Here is a 17521-nt window from a genome sequence, read left to right as displayed (position 1 = left end):
TGAGCCCTGCCAATTCATGAGCCATGATCCTTTTTCCCTTGTGAGACAGCTGGACTCCGTCTGTCACCAGCAGGCCCGGTGCCATGTAAACCTCACCATGATCAAAAAAGCCAAAATTCCTCCGATGGCACCAGCCCCTGAGCCACGCGTTGATCAGGTGTGTTTTCCTGCTCCTTTCAGTATCCTTCCCTGCCACTGTAGGGATAGAGGAAAACACTACCTGTGCTCCCGATCCTTGAACCAGTCACCCCAGTGCCCTGAAGTCCCTTTTGATCGCTGCAGGACTTCTCTCTGCAACCTCATCACTGCCAGCCTGTATAACCAGCAGCGGGTAGTAATCAGAAGGCCGTACCAAACCAGGGAGCTTCCTAGTGATGTCTCTGACCCGGGCCCCAGGGAGGCAGCAGACTTCCCTGTGGGACGGGTCTGGTCGGCATATCGGGCCCTCTGTTCCCCTCAGAAGGGAATCGCCTATGACAATTACCCTCCTTTTTTCTTAGCAGCGGCAGTCGTAATGTGTGGGGCTGACTGCCTCACCCTAGGCGACCCCCCGGATGGACCTTCGTCTACATTCTCGCTTGCCTCGCCCTCAAGTTCCAGGGCCCCATATCTGTTGTGTAAAGGCAACCGGGAAGGTGAGGGAGACCGGGTGGGGGTTCGCCTGGCACCCCGAGCAGGGACCCGTTTCCATCCCCCCCCGTCGCTTAGGTCCCCTCTTTCTACCTGGTGGCAAGAAGGCAGGGGATCCTCTGCTTCTCGCGGAGCCTCCTTCTGCTGCCTCTGCCTCAGGGACGGTAGGGTGCAGCTCCACCAATCTATCTCCCTCTCACACTCCCGGATACTCCTCAACCTTTCCACCTCCTCCTTCAGCTCTGCCACCAGGCCGAGCAGATCATCCACCTGGTCACACCGCACACAGGTGGTGTCTCTGCCGCCCTCCTGTACAGCTGACAGGCTAAGGCACTCCCTGCAGCCAGAGACCTGGACAGCTGTATGCTTGCGTGTGAGCTCCGTCTGGGTCGCCACATTCCTTCTGGCGACGGCTTTCGGCCGAGTGGAAACCATAGCCGGTCCTCTTCTCGGAAGCCTACGATTACCAGTTGAGTTGGCCTCTGGAGCCGGGAGCGGGGCTGCGCCTTGCCCGCTCGCCTTCCCTGCACGCCCTGCCTGCGCGAACTGCCGCGCAAACTCTTCTTTATGATTTTTCATTGAATCATCATAGAATAGTTTGGGTTGGAAGGGACCTCTAAAGATCATCTAGTCCAACCCCCCTGCCATGGGCAGGGACATCTTCAACTAGATCAGGTTGCTCAGAGCCCCGTCCAACCTGGCCTTGAATGTTTCCAGGGATGGGGCAGCCACCACCTCTCAGGGCAACCTGTGCCAGTGCTTCACCACCCTCAGCATAAAAAAATTTCTTCCTTATATCTAGTCTAAATCTATCCCCCTTTAGTTTAAAGCCATTCCCCCTTGTCCTGTCACAACAGGCCCTGCTAAAAAGTTTGCCGCCATCTTTTTTATAAGCCCCCTTTAAGTACTGATAGGCTGCAATAAGGTCTCCCCGAAGCCTTCTCCTCTCCAGGCTGAATAACCGCAACTCTCTCAGCCTTTCTGCATAGGAGAGGTGTTCCACCCCCAATCATTTTCGTGGCCCTCTTCTGGACCCACTCCAACAGGTCCGTGTCTTTCTTATGCTGAGGGCTCCAGAGCTGGACACAGTACTCCAGGTGGGGTCTCACCAGAGCAGAGCAGAGGGGCAGAATCCCCTCCCTCGACCTGCTGGCCACGCTTCTTTTGATGCAGCCCAGGATACGATTGGCCACCTGGGCTGCGAGCGCACGTTGCTGGCTCATGTCCAGCTTTTCATCCACCAGTACCCTCAAGTCCTTCTTGGCAGGGCTGCTCTCAATCCCTTCATCCCCCAGCCTGGATTGATACTGGGGCTTGCCCCGACCCAGGTGCAGGACCTTGCACTTGGCCTTGTTGAACCTCATGAGGTTCACACGGGCCCACTTCTCAGGCTTGTCCAGGTCCCTCTGGATGGCATCCCGTCCCTCTGGCATGTCGACCGCACCACTCAGCTTGGTGTCATCTGCAAACTTGCTGAGGGTGCACTCGATCCCACTGTCTGTGTCATTGATAAAGATATTAAACAGTACCGGTCCCAGTACGGACCCCTGAGGGATGCCACTCATCACCAACTTCCATCTGGACATTTGGCCATTGACCACTACCCTCTGGATGCAACCATCTAACCAGTTCCTCACCCACCGGACAGGCCACCCATCAAATCCATACTTCTCCAGTTCAGAGAGAAGGACGTTGTGGGGGACCGTGCCAAAGGCCTTACAGAAATCCAGATAGAGACATCTGTAGCCCTTCCTGTGTCCACTGATGTAGTCACTCCATCATAGAAGGCTGTCTCAAATCACCTCCCTGTCCTCCGTGTGCCTTAGCATGGCTTCCAGGAGGATCTGTTCCATGATCTTCCCAGGCACAGAGGTGAGACTGACTGGCCTGTAGTTCCCTGGGTCTTCCTTTTTTCCCTTTTTAAAAATGGGGGTTATGTTTCCCCTTTTCCAGTCTGTGGGAACTTCACTGGACTGCCATGACTTCTCAAATACGATGGATAGTGGCTTAGCGACTTCATCCGCCAGTTCCTTCAGGACCTGCGGATGGATCTCATCGGGTCCCATGGACTTGTGCACCTTCAGGTGTCTTAGATGGTCTTGAACCTGATGTTCTCCCACAGTGGGTGGCTCTTCATTCTCCCAGTCCCTGCCTTTGCCTTCTGTGGCTTGGGCGGTGAGGCTTGAGCACTTGCTGGTGAAGTCCGAGGCAAAACAGTCATTGAGTACCTCCGCCTTCTCCATATCCCGGGTAACCAGGTCTCCCGTTTTGTTCCAGAGAGGGCCCACGTTTCCCCTTATCTTCCTTTTATCCCCGACATACCTATAGAATCTTTTCTTGTTGCCCTTGACGTCTGTCTGTAACAGAACTTTTTTTTTTTTTATAAGCACCACTTAACATCTATGTAGTATCTGAATATGTAATTATCTCTTCTGATTGAAATAACACACACTACCTTAAAGGAGAACACACCCCTCCCAACACACACACTAATTACTAAAATGTCTACAACACAATGCTAGCTGGTACCCTTTCACCAGTGACTGTCCATACCTACTCAGTAGAAGCTGAACCAATAGGTTCAAAAGCACCAACTTAATTGAGAGTTTTAACTGGAAATACTAGAGAAAGAGATAATTACACTTACTCACGTCCCAAAAAAACTGTTTTGGTATTTTCAGATAAAGGTGTTTAATAAGGTCAAGATATTATTAAAAAACTAAGCTTCATTTCCATGTGTAGTTTTTTAAATTATTGTTTTGTTTAAATCCCTGCATGTGTATCCCAGCTTAGGACACTGTCTCTTTTCTATGCCTAAGTAATATTCCTGCCACCATACACCAGCTATCCTATTTTGTGTCCCTCCTTCCTCCCCCAGATGTAATTTCTCCGCAAAAAATAGGCTCCAACAAGTGCCGATCTGGATGAATGGGAGACTAGTATCTATATGGCAAGAAACTGTGCTTAGGAAAGGGTTAGTTTAGACACAGTTTAAAAGTATGAAATGAAAAATTAAATGCAAATTGTAATTCATGATTTTGAGCTTCACCTTCTACCAAACAGCATTTTAAAACACTTACAGCCAGAATAATCTTTGCCAGCTTCAGGCAAAGTGGATCTGAATCAATGTCTACAAGTTTATATAATGTCTTCAGAAGCACACTTCTTCTTTTAAATCTTTTTCCAAGCATATTTCCTTCGTTCAATGCTTGATAGAGCTTGGTGCAAGCCAGACAAAGATTTTCTATATTGTCTTCTACTTGAAGGGGGTGGGAAGGGAGAGAAAAATAAAAAAATAATTATCAGTGCCACCTTTTCCAGAGCATCTCAATAGACAAAGACATAGGAGAACAAAATAAAGAATGGGTTGCACAACAACAAAAATAAGGCGCCCAATAAATCTCTTAAAATGATAACGTGATCCTCAGAAACAGTTTTATTCTGCTCTTTCAAAAAGAAGAGACTCAAGCCAAGAAATCACAGAGCCAAAATAATACCTAAAGCTAAAATGAAACTCACCTTTAATGCTTAATAATCAGATTGACAAAATGTCTACCAGGAAACTGTGACTCTAAATATATTCTTTAAAGAGCTCCACCAAACATTACATGTGAAAAAGAGACAGTTAAGGAATATTTTTCTGCCTGTATACATAACCTAATACATCAAATCTTGCTGGGATTAAGAACAAGTGAATGTAAAAACTCGTTAGAACTCTCCAATGCATAGTAGAGATGCAAGATATATTTGAGTGGACTGTTGGCCTACTGACAAAAAAAAGTCATCTACCTCCTAACCTGAGTCCCTCAGATACTATTTAAAAAATACAAAAATAAAATGTGCAGTAAATTATTACAAAATCTGCATCTCAACACAACAGAATCATGCACATGCTTACTTCAGAGGGAAAAGGAAAAGTCTTGCCTATTTTTAGAATTCAAGAGTGAGGGTTTTTTTTTCTTTTCTTACATTTGCTTTTGTCTATAAGGTGACACTAATAAAGCACCATATAAACCCACTTAAACTGCCTGTATAAACTCTGCATTTACTCAGGATGTACTTCATAGCTGAAATAGAGTCATATTCAAGGAGGCAAAGCACTTGCGATGAAATCTATATGAACAGGAAATTACGACAAACACCATTATATCTAAGGCCCCAAACCTGTAGGCAGATTCAAGGACCCACCCCTCATGCTGAGCAGTGCCTGGAAGCTCTCAATTTGCAATCATCATACTCAAGGAACAGCAATGACTATTCCATGTCTACTCCCATCATGACAGAAAATTTAACAAAATCTAGCATGATTCTAAACCCTCTGCTCCAGTAAGCAGTGAAACAGGAGTGGTGAGGAACCAAAATTGAAAGGTTTCCACTCCATTTCATGAAAATTAACAACAACAAAAAATATTCATCACTCATCCCATGGGGGATTTTTGAAGCTTATCCTCCCTTGAGTACTGGAATGTAACAAAATAAAGTATTTGCTCCTCTAGAAAAAGAGACTTAGGGGTTCTATTTGGTTTTGTCATAAACCAATCATCTCAAGTGCATGATATTCATAAGATTTTAGACAATAATTAAGTTCCAGGTTAATCTTCAGGTTTGTTTTTGAATGGAAAGTTTTCTGGAAACATTTTTGAGGGAGAAAGGGGAAGAAAAAGGCTTTTCTATTTATATATAAAAAACTAAATGTGACCTAAATGCATGTGCAGGGAATTAGCTGAAAGGTATGGAGCAAGCGGCTGCACACAAAATTAAAAAATATTGAATTACCAACAGACCCACTCAGAACATGAAAATTATGGAATTCTAATATTCATTTTGATAGGAAAAACTGCAATTCTGCAGTAAATAGCCTAAATAAAGCAATATAACACGCAGCTGCAGGAGGTAATGATGCAATTCAGTTACAATCTGTGTGAATATTCAAGAAGCAGCAGAACTCTTAACTTTAAGGTTTTTGTAGTACTACATTCAATCAACTGGCGAGAAGGTATCATTAGATAATTTCATCTATTATTAGAAAAACTAAGCCATAATCAAGTTTTTAAAAAAGCTAAAAAAACCCCAACACACTAACCAAATCAAGTGAAGACTGCGGAAAAGGGACATGAAAACTGATTTTCCTTAGTTACATTCATGACAAGGGAAAGACATGATTAGATTTTACCTCTAAATAATGTTTTGCTTACCTATAAAGAACATCTCACTATGCAAAACTTTAACTCAGTGGCTCCTATTTGACAATCTCAGCATTAAGCAAGGAAAATGTGAAGCTGCATAGCCGTTTTCAAATTTCCTGATCACTGTTTTTCTACACATCAGTCACAGATGTGGTAATGAGAATCCTGTCTTTTAAAAATAATGATATATTTTGGGAATCACTCAGTACTGTATAGGTGTTTCATACTCATCAACGTCTGCAAAATTATGCAAAAAAAAAAAAAATCTAATCTGTACCATGCTATAATGAACACTGCAAAAGATCCCATAAAACAGAATCGGTCCCCTAATTTGACACTGACTTTTAACCACTTGTAAAAGCAAATCTACTTTCTATATTCCCACCAATCAAAGAAATATAATGTCTATAGAAGGCAACTAAACAACCTTTTGAATGAAATGTTAAAATGGATTTCAGAGTTCAATCTTTCAAGCCATACTTAATTTACTCAATTTTGCTTCAATATTCTGGGTCATTACATACTTTTCTGAGACATCTAACACTTTAAGCACAAATGGAAATTTTCATTAAGATTTCCTTAATTTTCTAAAATTAATTGAGACCTTCAATAAAGTCTATGCTTAAAACAGTTAATCTGTGCAGTACTTTATTCTTAAAATTATTGCCTCATCACTGACTGCTAAGCTGGCAGAGCTATGTTGTCTAAAATAAGGTAATTTAATCAGACAAGATCTTCTCTAAACCAGTATTTTTTTTACAGAATCACAGAATGGTTGAGGTTGGAAGGGACCTCTGGAGATCATCTGGTCCAACCCCCCTGCTCAAGCAGGGTCAAGAGACAGTTGCCCAGGCCAGTTGTACATTGCAAAGTCACTGAACATGTGAAAGCATAAAAGGCTACACAGTCCAACTACTGTTATTCTTTTGAAGTAAACACAAATGAGTCCCATGTTTCCTGCAAGAAATAGTACAGAAAATACACCCTTTCAAGAACAGTGTTACCCACTTTTTTCTAGTTCATGCAGAATTGGTAGAATCTTTATATGCCAAAAGATTTCTTCCTCTTCTGATTCATTTATTCTTGTTTCATCCTCTAAGCCTTCAAAATACATTCAAAACAAAAGCACACATTCAGTGAAGGTTTCAACTTCTACACAAATAAATAGCTACAAATAGTTTATTCATCAGTCAGAAAAAAAATCCAAAAATGTCACATTTTGCTATATTCTGGGTTATTCTACCTATTAAAGCTTTTGGTTTTATTTACATTTTCTCAAAACCAAAAGTTTCAAACAAAACTAGATGGATAAATGTTTTGATATGTAAAGCTGTACTGTAAAGCCAGATTTGCTTTTGTTTGCTGACATTAATGTTTCATTTGATCGCTGAATTGGAAGGTAATGAATATTTTTACATCAACATGTCCTACTATTTTCAGCTCTGTGTCCAAGTGACAGCTTATTCTGTGTTAAAAAATATCCATACTACAGACAATCCTCTAAGATTGTACAATTTTACCTAGTTGGTAAAAGCTTGGTTAAGCTTGGTTAACTGACTCTTTGGTCAGTTAGGGAAAAATAATCTTGTTATTTATTACATCCTGTTAGCAATTCTAACCACTTCATGCAATTAGTTTTGAGAACGTCTGGACTATATTTTTGTAAAATGCATGTTTCCCTCCTATTCTTTGTTACATTAAACAATTTCTCACACAGCATCTTGGGAAATGAATAGCAAACTACAGATATCTGAAAGACATTTTGCCTCCATTAAACATGTCAGAAACCTTGAAGGAAACCAACTCCCAGTTTTTTTGGCCACCCTCAACCAACTTCCTCCACAGTGACTGAGAAAGAGCTATTGTTCATTATCAGAAACCTTGTCCACTTCACAAAGAGAAGTTTTAAAAAATACTTCAGCTTTTTTTATACTTTGCTTCAAAAAGAAAAGACAAAAAAAGTCTATCAGCAGACATCAAGTTAAAAATTCGTAGAACAAAAGATCAGCGGTCTGAAATTCTGCTGGAAACAAGACTGGGAGCGTGGATCTGTTTTCAGATTGGACAAGGGAGTTGGTGAAACATGGTTTATTAAAAAATGGATTCCAGGATTGACTTTCATATGGATGCATTATCAGTGGGAATTATTCTGACTTGCTGAACATCCTTTTCACATTCACCTGGCACTATGTGAAGTGACAGAATTCTGGTCTTGACCATTGGCCCGCTACAGCTGGAGAGCCAGAGCTTCTGCACAACTTGAGTTTTAAAGGATCTAACAATTGCTTACAAGGTGCATGTAGGCATATTTTTGGAGTTCAAGATTAGGTTAAGCTCCTTATTTTGCAGGCAACCAAAGTTGTTGTTATAAAGATGGGGTTTGGCTTGTTGGTTTTTTTCCTTTTAAATAGGGAAATAAAAGTCACACGACTCCGCTAAATAACATGAAGAAAGCCATTAAGGCTAGTATGCGGTTTTTTTAAGTGACGGATTTGTCAGAAAGTGTCTCCTACCGTTCATTACTAGCTCTTGCATTTAAATGACAATGTAAATTCTTAACATAATCATTATCAAACACAAAAAATACTGTACTACATGAGAACACCGATATTGAGAGGTTTGCATCATGAGAATAGTATCTCAGACCTTAAAAAAATGACTGTCTACTGAGCACTACTTCGAACAGTAAAACAATTAAAAACTTCCTATTTTAAAAGCTTGCTCTTTAAAAAAAAAAACCAGACTCTTTTTGTGTATCTGTATTAACTTTAACTGTCTATCTATAATTTACACAGAATGAATCTATCAATTATATCTATTTCAACAGATTATACAAAAATGCTGCTATTTCATAAGTAATCCACTGTTAAGTATATTATTACAATAACTATATCTTGTTGTGTGCCGATATACATATTAGTATAAGTACATGTTATTAGGTAATATTATTATTCCTTATTTTGCAGACCTTTTCTATTTTCTAGATCAAATGAGTTAATAGTCTTATTTAGATAGATGAGTTGCTTAATTAATAAAACACTATGCAGCATTTGCAATGAAGTGAAAGTTCTGCTCCGGATAATGTAAGAGCACAGCTGAAATGAGAACACTAGAATAGTTTGCACTGTTCCTTCCTGCCACAAAACCCACATATTGACTCAATTATTTCTTTTCTTTCCAATTTGTAGCTACCTCTCTTAAACTGAAAGATGGGACTGGCTTTCTAACTACACACATCCTTAACAAAGTTAAGCAAGAAATAGAATAGTTCATGTACGCATTTTCAGATATGAACAAACTTCTCAGTAGAAAAAAAATTAACAAAGCCATTCAATTTTTAGTTCAGAGCAAAAAGAACTCATGTTTTGTGCCGCTCTGCTGCAGTTCTCTCACATTCATCAGAAAAATATAGCAACCTAAAAGTCATAATGGCATAATTTTTTTAAACAAATATCTCTTGTAACTAGGAAAAATAAAGATAATCAGCTTTTACTAAACAATATTAATCCTAGTAATAAGAATGAACAGGAAATACATGTTTATAAAGAAAAGCAACACTAATAAATTGTAAACTTGCATATGTCTCAGTCGTGGGAGATTTTTAAGGTGCTGATGAAAAGTTATGGCACTAGTTGTATTTAAAATATTGCAGAAGCTGTCCTGAACCTTCTGATTGAGCAAATCACAATTCAACAGCAAAAATACTCAAGCAAAAGAATTCAGCAAGTTGAAGTTTGTTGTCTCAGTTTTTCATAGGTCTTAACAACAGCTTTGCATTCTGGTAAAAAAAAAATCACTAATCAGTCTACATTTATTGGTTGCTGTTTTTAGCATGTAAATACAAGAGCCTTAGCAACACTGAGCTTTCAAAAGCTGTGTATGCCTGACTTATCATGTTTGGCCTTTTCACAGAATACTGAGTGGCTACGAATCTATCAATATTAAAACAATCTACCTCCTCTCTAAAATGTGAAAGTATAAACACAAATCATATCAGAAAATAGAAATAATCTGTAAATGAACACTACCCCCAGGACCTCACTATAGAGAAGAAATGATTGAGAATTCCTACTGCTATCCCACTGTTTATTCTGGGATTAAAGATGAAGTATGCACAAACTAAGGAAGCTACATAATGTGAAAAAAAGAAACAATCCTAATACACACATGATTTTTTTCAATAGTGCCGATAAAATAGCACAAATAAATTAAAAGGCTTATAAACAGAGAAAATACAGCCCCACAGAATACTAACTCCCATGACATGGTAAATACTCTCAGCTCCTCTGAAGGAAATGAAAGCAGAGCACATTACAGCCTTCACCAGAACGATCCAGAATAATGCAACCTCTCAGTTCTAGAAAAATCGTAATAAAGCATAATAATAGCAGAGTAGAAACTTCAAGTTTCCATACCAGACTCTCAAATATGCACATGCCATGTATGAAACGTGTCAGCTATGAGGGAACCTTAATTAAAATCTGTTATGTAAAATTAGCAAAATGCATCCCTACAGGGCAATCCAGAATCTGTATCTTCAGCTAATATAGCTTGGCATAACTTTATTAGTTCCTGTGCAACTATGTCAGTTTACAAAAAGTGATGAGCAAACAAGGTGTTAATGGATTGGCAAATTCTTAAGCCTACATATGGGAAAAACAAGAGAGAAAATATCAACAGATTTTTAGAGTGAAGATCTCTTGAATATTGTTTCTCTTTACCAACATCAGTAAAAAAACCCAATACATCTAGAAAACAAAAAATATTGGTCAGTGAATAAAGAAGAAAAAGATCTTCAAATCACAAGAATTAGATTATTTCTATTTGACTATATTTCACATTTTTTGACTGGAGATTGAAATGCCTTATGAAGTACCTGTTACTCTTCTCTTCCAGCCTGTACTCCTTGGCCATGATGAACTTCTGCCAGGCTTTTTAATCTGGTCACTAAAAGATACAGTATAGACACACACAAAGTATATCAGAATGCTTCTTTCTTCACACATACTCAGTATGAGATCTGCATATTAATAACTGAGAAGATTATAAGCTATTTTACTAAGTTAGTAGGTAATCTGCTCATTAAAAATGACATATAAATAAAACTTCCTCCAGTACATATTACAGAAAGCTCCTTCAGAAATACTGACATATTTACACCACAAGAGGTCACCATTATGGAACACAAAACCTAAAGCATTTCCACTTGTACAATAAAACTGAAAGCTGAACCAAACTAAACTCAGAAAGAGCCAATTTTTATTTTATCATCAGTTTCATTAACTGAATATAAACTCAACTAGCTTAAAACTGTAAGTTCATCCACTCACAAGGACAGTGATTTCTTCTGATAGAATTAACTTTTAAAAGATTTAATGAGAAGAATTTTCAAAGAAACAAACACTTTAGCAACCTTTAATGTAAATATTAGAATTTCCAGGTCTGCCTGTGAACTACTGCTAACCGTGTAGTAGTCACTAGTTCTGTTAGTACAAGAAACACGTATGTTGTCATTTCTTTGTAAAGCAACAGTGAGTAATGCCATAATTCCTGCTGATTGTATGATTGTCTTTCTTTGGCCAGAAGAAACTACTACATCCATGTGATAAAACTATTCTGTTTGTCTAGCTACACACTCAAGCAGCACCGATCTAAAAGAAATATACAATATATAGACTCTCTTTGCTATTAAACAGGAATCTTTCCTCCTTTAAATTCTGTACTCAAAGGTCTTAATCTATGTTTTCTATTCTCAGTGTATGTTTAACGCTTCTTATTCCATTTATAGTTCATGTACCAATACAACCTAACCTCCTAAATTTCCTTCTAAAGGTAACAGTAGTGTGTTAGCAATGTTATTTCAATTTGTTTTAACCTGTTAATTTAGTTGCTGTAAGGCTTAAAGCTAAACTGTTGTTTAAGTGGTTTGCTGGACTGGTGCCTAAATCCTGTCTGCCAGTCCAGACAGAAGATGTAAGTCATCCTATCAACAGATGGAGACAGAATAAAAGACAAAGCTTTTGTAAGATCACTTCCCTACAAAAGGGACTGGATAGCTCACTGTGATCAGTCAAAAATTTCCCAAGCAATCACATTACAGAGGAACACTTGCTTCATTATGGCTAACAGTGAATAATGCTTTCTTTTTACAGCATGAGGATTTAAGTGCTCCAAAATCCAAACACTTACACAAACTATCTTGAATTTTTTTCAGCTCATATATGGCAATTCCTACTCCTCTGGGGAAGCAATGCTTTAAAAAAAAATAGACAAGTGTCCTGGTTTCAGCTGGGATAGAGTTAATTTTCTTCCTAGTAGCTGGTACAGTGCTGTGTTTTGGATTTAGGATGAGAATAATGTCGATAACACACCGATGTTTTAGTTGTTGCTGAGCAGTGCTTACACTAGTCAAGGACTTTTCAGCTTCCCATGCTCTACTGACTGAGAAGGCTGGAGGTGCACAAGAAGCTGGGAGGGGGCACAGCCAGGACAGCTGACCCAAACTGGCCAAAGGGACATTCCATACCATGTGACGTCATGCTCAGTACATAAACTGGGGAAAGCTGGCCGGGGGGGGGCCGCTGCTCGGGGACTGGCTGGGCATCGGTCAGTGGGTGGTGAGCAATTGCATTGTGCATCACTTGCTTTGTATATTCTTTTATTATTGTTGTTGTTGTTGTTATTATGATGATGATTTTATTCTATTTCAAGTATTAAACTGTTTTTATCTCAACCCATGAGTTTTCTCACTTTTACTCTTCCAATTCTCTCCCCCATCCCATCGGGGGAGGGGGGAGTGAGCAAGCGGCTGTGCGGTGCTCAGTTGCCAACTGAGGTTAAACCACGGCAACAAGTACTTGCATGTCTACTCTAAAATAGACTGACATCTGTAAGAAAGAAGGTTTCTACAGCACACGTTAAATACAGTTCAGTGTATTAACAGAAATCAAAATTTGGTTCCATTTATGTGAATACCTTGTCCTACAAACTTTAAAAGTTTAAGAAATGATTCTACAAGGTTCAGCCATCCCTGAAATCAAGACTATAACCTGAAAGGACACTGGATAAGCAAGAGAATAACAATTTCAGTCACCTAAGACTAACCCAGCTATATTCAGAAATCAGTATCTTCAGAATTATATGTAGGCATGATGATACGATCTGCCTATAGGAATATGGACATTTGAGTGCTTTCCTCAGAAAAAGAGTTTTGTAACTATATCCTGTCTGTGCCTCTTCCCCTAAAATGTAAATCCACAGGATGAATCCAAGAAACCTCAACAAAGACAATCCTACAAGTTTTGCAGGAAACAAAAGCAGCTGAATAGAAAAGACACTGAAGCAAAGGATGTGGTAACCTGAACACTTATCAGACAGAAACACCATATATGCGAGATGAAGGGTAAGACCATGTCAAAGTCTGAACTGTGTAAAAAAAAAAGTTTGGTTTGAACCTATGATTTCTTAAACACCAGTAGCAACTGGTTTAGAGACCTACGCAAGCAGGAAAGCAGATTGCTGTACTGCTGGTATTCACAGAACTATCTGTACTTTTGGGAAACATTCTCATAAGTTAAACAGCTTAACTGGAACTCTCATTATTTTCAGAAAAAGAATACACTGAATACGTACATAAATGAGAATGAATGGTGAACAGGCTTATCTTTAGGGAGTATGTACAATCTATGTATTTTGTGAGAGATTATAAAATCCCTTTATGTATCTTTACCATGCTGCCAACTCCAGTTTAGTTACAGAGACTTTTGCTTCTTTGTTATCTCTTCACTTTCATGTAGGGCTGAAACTTAAGCAGCAATATCTTGTTAAGAACTATGCAGTTAAAATATAATCAACCTATTCTAAAAAATAAGTTACCTACTATTGAAGGGAACTGGCTTGTCAAGAGAGTGGTTGCCTTGGAAACAAAGTCAATTGGCAGAAATCTGATCATCTGATAAGGGACTCATCAAGAAATCAACTGACAGAAGCTCTGATGATTTACAGAGGAAAAAGAACTTGGCAACTGGATCATCTCTATCCCTCTCATATAAGGGAGATCATAGTAGCCCCTATGAGGAACACGGCTTTCTTGAATGTACACAGACTATGAGGACTTCCAAAAGGAAGGTAAGCCAGCACTGCGGTAGTGTGTTCAGTATTTTTCCCTGATGAAAGAATGCATAATTAAGTGAAAGCAGCATTTATTCAGAAACTCTGCATGTTTAGATGTTTACTTGCTTGTTCTTGCCATGAGCCTCTTGTTAATGGTAAATCTGCAAACTCTCACCTTCAGTGGTATTCCAGGTAAAACTACATTTCTGAGAACTGCATCCCAGAGGCAAAGAATTGGGCTAGTTTTCTCCAAAGAAGCTGCACACAACAGCAAGGTCTGATTCACAAATGTTGAGTGTAAGATCCCAATAGAGGAACAGTGCTTGGGGTCTTTCCTTATACTGCGGAGCCTTAAACATCTGAGAATCTGGCTACCTCTTTACTTGTAAAATGGAGTCTAGCAATGGGCCTGAATTTTGGGCCACACCTTTCCATACAATGAGACCCTTAGCATGGTCCCTGCTACGGTTTTGGCCCAAGAAAGGTAGTACCTTCCTTGACAAATGCCTGGGCAGAGACAAGCAGGGGTAGGGATGTTCCCAGACAATACTTTGTGTGTGGTAGGGAGGGGGTTAAAAATACTTTCATTGTATTAACATAACCCATGACACAGCAGTTGGCCACCAAGCCAGAGACTACCTCCTTTGTTTAATCTTTATTAATTATTAGTACAGATGTAGCCCTGGTGCCCCACTGACTATTTAGTTACCCATTAAGAGGGACACATAGCCTAATACTAACAAGTTAATGCTTCTCTACAGAATTGTCTCTAACAAGCACCTTTGATCAGTAAGGTAGCAAAGCTTAATTAGAAAGAAAAGAGAACATGATCATCTTTTCTGAATTGTCGAACTTGAAGGCATTCCCTCTAGACACTACCCTCTCTTCTCCTCATGGTAAGGTTCTTGTAACACCTACATATTCTTACAACGTTGGGAGGCAAAACTAGAAAATACGGAAGTGGGAGAAGAACAGAGGAGCACAGGAACTGAGTGCAATAAAGGACAAATAATATGAGGATTAGTTTTCAAAGAGAAGAGTAGGAATAACAGGGAATGAGCAAAAGGTAAGGGCAGCAGGTACGGAAAAGGCCATAAGCCCCATACTATCTGCTTCTGCAAGTGCCAAGATCTCACACGACTTTGCTCCTCCAGAGATTATGAGCCTCTTCTCTTGCACCCACGTAAACTGAATCTGTGGACTCTCTCTTGAAGTAGAGATAGGAACTGGGACTATCCCATGTAAACCGGAACGTGAACAGAGTCTTACGAAGGCAGTGAGCTACTCACATGCAGACAGTGCATAGCATGCCTTGAGTAAACGCTGTGAGGAAGCCATACACAGTAGATGCTAGCTAGTGTCTGGAAATATGTTTATTTTCCATTTTTAAACAAGGAAATGAAAATTAATTACCAACTTTGTGATCCGGAAGATAACAAGATTCTGCAGGGCACCCTTAACTTTGTATTTATAGGTATCTTTTGTTGGCAAATTCTACATGACTGCTTAAGGCAACTTCTTTGGGATGGGGGGGTGGTTGAAGACATCAGAAGAACCAAACTGGTTTCATCGACAGAAACAGAAGGAATATTAGGCTTAACATCCAAGGACTTTATGGAGACTGACTAACAAAACACCATTTTCTCTCACTCAGCTCCACACAAAACTTTCCAAATAGTAGTAAATCTCAAACATCAGCAACGTTTAAACCAGAAAAGGTAACCTGGAAGATAGCTTGGAAAAAACACACAGCACACTGCCTTCTGAAGGCATCACCTGCATAAACTACAATAATACTAAAATTTACAGAACATATGTTTACATATATTTTATAAAAACGAGGAACAGAACATGGTCTAGTTAGTCCAAAAGCTTGTCTTCAACTACGTCTTTTTAGTGTATCAGAAGAAGACATAAAACTGGTAAGTACAGACACTCACAGAAAAACCTCTTCAGATGTTCCTTCCTGATAAGAAGCCTTAGTCTGTGTTGCCGCCACATGAAAGATCTCTTATGATTCATGTGCTCTCGATAAAACATTGGCCTCATTTCTAGTAGCATTTTCTAAAGTAAAGTAATATTTAGTTGGGGGGTGGGATTCAGTTTATTTTTAAATAAATTTCTAAGGCATTTGAGTTTATTGCCTCTCAATTTCCTTTTATTTCTTTGATGCCCTTTTTCTTAAGTCAGAAAACTGTAATTATGAGCATACAATTTCTACACATCTATATCTCCAGAGCATTTTTTATATATATATATATATAAAACCACAATTCTAATCTTCCAAGTTCCTTTCTCGTAAGCAAATCTAAGCCCCTGATAGTTTCGTTGTTTGTCCTTAGAGCCCTTTTATTTTTTGTCTTTATTTTGATAAGGTAAACAAAACCAGTCGTACTTAATCTAAAAGTACCCTAGCTATTTATATAACAAAAATATACAAAAGCCATAGTAGGTCACGCTGAAAGTCCACCTTGCTCGGTGTCTTGTAACAGTGACAAAAAAGCTTCTTAGATGCCTTCAGCAAATAGAGGGTGATGTTGGGGTGCCCTGCCTGCAGTTCTCCTTCCGTTTCTGCCTTTATGTTTTTCACCCTGATGTATTCCCCCCCTTCTTTTTTCTCCCATTTTCCCCCAACAGTTACTCAGTTTGTCCCCAATGTATTTTCCTTCATTCCACCCCCTTCAGCCCCCACAAACTTCCTTTCTTCTAGTTAATTTAAAACCCAAAAATGTGACTCAAATTTTTACAAATTTTATTTTGGATCCTTGATATACCAATGTTTTCAGGTCTTCAAACATCTAGGAGAGCAATTTCTAACTTTTCACAAGGCTCTAAAAACAGCCTAGGCACTGCAGTAAGTAAAAGATGCAGGCTGTTTATGCATAAGTACAAGCACTGAACATCTGATTTTACAAACATATGTTGTGTGCATTGGAAAGCCAGACATGATGCATCTACACCCAAAAATCAAGACATTTCACTAAGTGGTAAGAAGAACAGATTTAGAGCAATGCTAAGCAGACCCTGGGGGCCTGCTCAGGCAAGCCAGATGTATCAAAAGGACACTAGGCACAAAGGTGTTCTTTCAGAGTAGATCAGAGCTCAGTCCCTCCGATTGTGGGTAATCCTGAAACAGATATGCCATTTAGAAAGACTGTACTTTGAGATGTTACTGACATGTATATTCAGTGTGACTACATCTACACTGTAATCTGGGTTATTTTTAATGCTAGCAGTATCCAGGATGGCATGCCTTCTATTGATAAGGATCATTTGGCAATTTAAGCAGTTGTGTATTTTCCCTTCAACCAAAGATTCCTAAATTCTATATGGACTACAAAGGGAAAAGCTGTAAGGATGTGTTGTGAAAGTATATACAACCAATAAGTCTCTAAAAAGAACAGTCTCAGATAAATAAATAGTTTTTCCTCTTTTGAGTGCCTGCCATGGGGGAGAAGGGAGAGCTCTTGTTACACAACCAATGAGGGTGTCACAATGCACCCTCCCTTCAGGTATTTATATACATTGGTAAGACCCCTTCCAAGCCTTCTCTTCTCCAGGCTAAACAGTCCCAGCTCTCTCAGCCTTTCCTC

The 17521-nt window shown here is 39.4% G+C and overlaps 1 protein-coding gene across 6 annotated transcripts in view; it reads right to left on the bottom strand.

Moving 5' to 3' along the window:
• The window catches only part of ARMC2 (armadillo repeat containing 2), a 76975-nt gene that overhangs the window by 39862 nt on the left and 19592 nt on the right, over nucleotides 1–17521 (bottom strand). For 3 of the 6 annotated variants that reach the window (XM_076333364.1, XM_076333367.1, XM_076333365.1), the window contains 3 exons: nucleotides 10693–10763; nucleotides 6825–6917; nucleotides 3711–3889 (listed from right to left, as the gene is read on the bottom strand). In XM_076333364.1, the coding sequence (XP_076189479.1) occupies nucleotides 3711–3889; nucleotides 6825–6917; nucleotides 10693–10763 (343 nt within the window). The remainder of the gene's footprint in view (nucleotides 1–3710; nucleotides 3890–6824; nucleotides 6918–10692; nucleotides 10764–17521) is intronic. The other 3 variants (XM_076333366.1, XM_076333368.1, XM_076333370.1) reach the window with 2 other exon arrangements.

The sequence above is a fragment of the Aptenodytes patagonicus genome, chromosome 3, assembly GCF_965638725.1.
Source record: "Aptenodytes patagonicus chromosome 3, bAptPat1.pri.cur, whole genome shotgun sequence".
Classification (NCBI taxonomy): Eukaryota; Metazoa; Chordata; class Aves; order Sphenisciformes; family Spheniscidae; genus Aptenodytes; species Aptenodytes patagonicus.
This window is presented reverse-complemented; position numbering and strand designations above follow the sequence as displayed.